Source organism: Buceros rhinoceros, unplaced genomic scaffold (assembly GCF_000710305.1).
Source record: "Buceros rhinoceros silvestris isolate BGI_N320 unplaced genomic scaffold, ASM71030v1 scaffold4408, whole genome shotgun sequence".
Taxonomy (NCBI): domain Eukaryota; kingdom Metazoa; phylum Chordata; class Aves; order Bucerotiformes; family Bucerotidae; genus Buceros; species Buceros rhinoceros.
Genome location: NW_010424970.1, coordinates 13,414 through 16,351, shown reverse-complemented (window position 1 = coordinate 16,351; position 2,938 = coordinate 13,414). Strand labels below are relative to the sequence as shown.

Below are 2,938 nucleotides of genomic sequence, written 5' to 3'. Positions count from 1 at the left end.
CGGGAAGCTTAGTCCGGCGTTAGCCACACGATGCCCACGATCGCGTAGACAAACTCGATCACCAAGATGGCTGGAACAAGAGGAAGACGAGGGATAGCAGTGGCAGCTCCTCATGGATTAAGGAGCGCTGCTCTGATTCTCGGAGCTGAGCTAACCAGCAGTGTGCACCCAGGGTTAATCCTGCTTGCTCCCTTCACCAGTGTTCCCAGCACCTCTGCCCTTGGCGCTAACGGTTTCCAGGACACAACCCTTAAGGAGTCGGTCAGCGGCTCCTCCGTTTTGCACATTACCCTGGTAACGAGCAAGAAACTGGGAGTTAACGGTGACTCCCCAGAACAACAAAAAAAACAGTTGGGAAAAGCTGCTCTGAAGTGCCTCGTCCTCAGTTTCTCTACAATGACCCAAAGCGCAGGCAGTGGGGTATGGGGAGGCTTTGGAAAGCCCAGCAGGCTTTGGTGGAGCTGAGCCTAAAGCCCTGCTCCAGCCTGGCCCACCCACCCAGCCTCTTATCTCCTGTTGGCACAGCGGCTTTAGTGCAGACGCTCGCTAGCCTGGAAAGACCAGTTCAAAGAGAGACGTAGCAAAGAGCTCTCAACGGCCACGGGCAAGGAACCGGGGCTGGACCTGGCTCCCCATCAGCCTGGCCTCTGTTCTTACCCTGAGCTAGGCTTTGCCTGCTGGGGCTTGTCTCCCTGCTGAGATTCCCTGCTGTGGCACCACAGATGAGACTTTCCTGGGTCTTTTGGAACAATTTCCCTAGATTTGTACAGGCTGAACAGCACAGGCTTAAAATGGGACAGTCACATGGACCTTGCCCACACAGTGGTCACGCTCCTGTTTCTATCCTCAGAACTGATAAAGTCATTAAGAGTAAAAAAACCTACAAAACAAACACATGCCAGACCCAAGGTACAGTGTGAGCAGGATCCTGAGCACAGGTAGAGCTTAAAGCAGCCGGAGAAGGGAAGGAAAGGGGATGTTTCTTGGGCAGGAAAATGGCTCTTTGGAGTCTCTCTACCTCCCTTGCCCCATTTTTGTCTGGTTTTAACACAGTGTTCTTCAACCTGTCAGGCTCTGCGTGCTTCCCTGGGGAGGCTGTGGTGTGTCTGGGAAACTGGAGAAAGAGCTGTTTGCTGTTGGTGTTAATGACTTGCACTTAGCGCTCGATGTCTCCCAGACAGAGCTTCTGAGCGAGGTTACCCGTATGTTGGCGAGTTCTGCATGAAAACAACCCAGAAAGCCAGAGATTGCAAAAGCATGAGCAGCTTTGTGTGACATGGGCCTGACTCTGCATCACCAGAAGAGCTTGCTCTCAAAATCTTCACCGGGCACAGAAAAATCTGATCAAGTTTGTGTCCCTGGAAGACAACGGAGCAGAGGAGGGAAGACAAAAGGGAAGCCCTGAAGGAGATCGGGGAACAATCTCTTTTCTGGTCTAGATCTTGATGGGCGAGACAAACAGGAAGTGTTTTTAGGGAAGTCTATAGGTACTGCAGGAGGATGTAACCAGCATGCAGGTGGTAAACCTCTAGCTCGTGGTGCCTGGAGGTGGAGAATCAGAGTACGGGATGGAGAGATGCATCACACGTGAGTCAAGAGGTCAAGTTCGTGTCTCGAGGGAGGTGTAGACACGGCTGCATGACAGGCACACGCCTCAGGGTCAGAACCACCACGAGTTACACAGACATATGCCTGTACCATAGGAAAACGTGGTGGAGGAAAGGTGGGGGAGAGGTGTAGATGCATCTCACTGGGGCGAGGCAGAAGGGGAGGCTGTTTTGCTAGAGGCAGAGGATATGCCTGCACAGCAACGAGGATGACAGGTTCAAGGTTTGCTAGAAAGGTATTTGGGGCATTGCCTGAGCGTCTTACAGCACTGACAGGGTGCAGGAGGTGTGATGTATTCAGATGCATATCACATACAAGTGGCCATCTGGATGTCTTTCAGAGCTGTGTGTTTGTCAGGGTGTGGGGAGAGAACTCTTCTGCTAGCAGATGGCAGTGTGGAGGCTGAGTCATTAGGAGGCCTCAGGCCGCTGCCTCTTACCCAGTCTGACATAGAGCACATACTGCATCGAGTCCCGGGGCTCTGTGTACAGGATACTGCCTCGCATGCTGAGCCAGATGATTGCCACCTCTGCGATCATACAACTGAGCAGGATGCCCAGGTAGCCTCTGCCGTGGTCCACCAGGTTAAGCGAGCAGGTCTCGTTGGGGTTGTACACCAGCCCAAAGAGCACCACAGAGAGGATCACAAACCTGCCAGTCACAAACCAGCTTGTTACCAGCAGTAAGCCAAAGAAAGCTGCACGTAACCCCCACTCCTGCTCTCCTCACCGAGCTACTGAGGATCCTCAGCGTCCCGCTGCTACTCACAGTTCCTAGTAAAATTTGGCCTGCACATCTCCTCCCCACAAGCCATCCAGAGGCCCTGCTACCCCAGTCAGAACAATTTGCTGAGCTGTGTCAAGTCACTTATCCCATGAGATCTGCCACTCCCATTGTTTTTCCTGAGCCCCTGTAGAGAAACACAGACCCAAACTCCAGCAGAACCTCAGGATAGCACTGGAGAGTGGGGGGGAGCTCTGGTCAGACTCTCTCTTTGGGGCTGGAACTAGAACTTAAATAGAATTTATCCAAACAACCAGAAGCTGGAGATATGTTGGTGTCTGTCACAAATGCCCCAAACAAGCCTTCCAGCCGCGTGTATAAGCGCAGGAGGAATTACAGCTGCAAGAAACAGGAGCAGCAAAGATTTCACAGACAAATTCAAGCCGTCATCCTGCCTTTCTCACTTACCAGGTGGAGTGCAGGAGGAAGAGGAAGACGGCTGGCAAAACCAGGTCATCGCTGCCCACAGACCAGCGCCGGCGGAATACAACAATCCCTGGCATGGCTAGTGGGTCTGAGGAGGTTCAGAAGGGACAACACTCACCTC

General features: G+C 52.8%; 1 protein-coding gene across 1 annotated transcript in view; it reads right to left on the bottom strand.

The window, feature by feature from the left end:
* DAGLA (diacylglycerol lipase, alpha) overlaps positions 1-2,894 on the bottom strand; it is a 28,007-nt gene extending 25,113 nt beyond the window's left edge. The window contains exons 1-3 of the mRNA XM_010140967.1: positions 2,800-2,894; positions 2,048-2,259; positions 10-70 (exon numbers count right to left, since the gene is read on the bottom strand). Coding sequence (XP_010139269.1) covers positions 10-70; positions 2,048-2,259; positions 2,800-2,894 — 368 coding nt within the window. The remainder of the gene's footprint in view (positions 1-9; positions 71-2,047; positions 2,260-2,799) is intronic.
* Between the last annotated feature and the right edge of the window lie 44 nt (positions 2,895-2,938).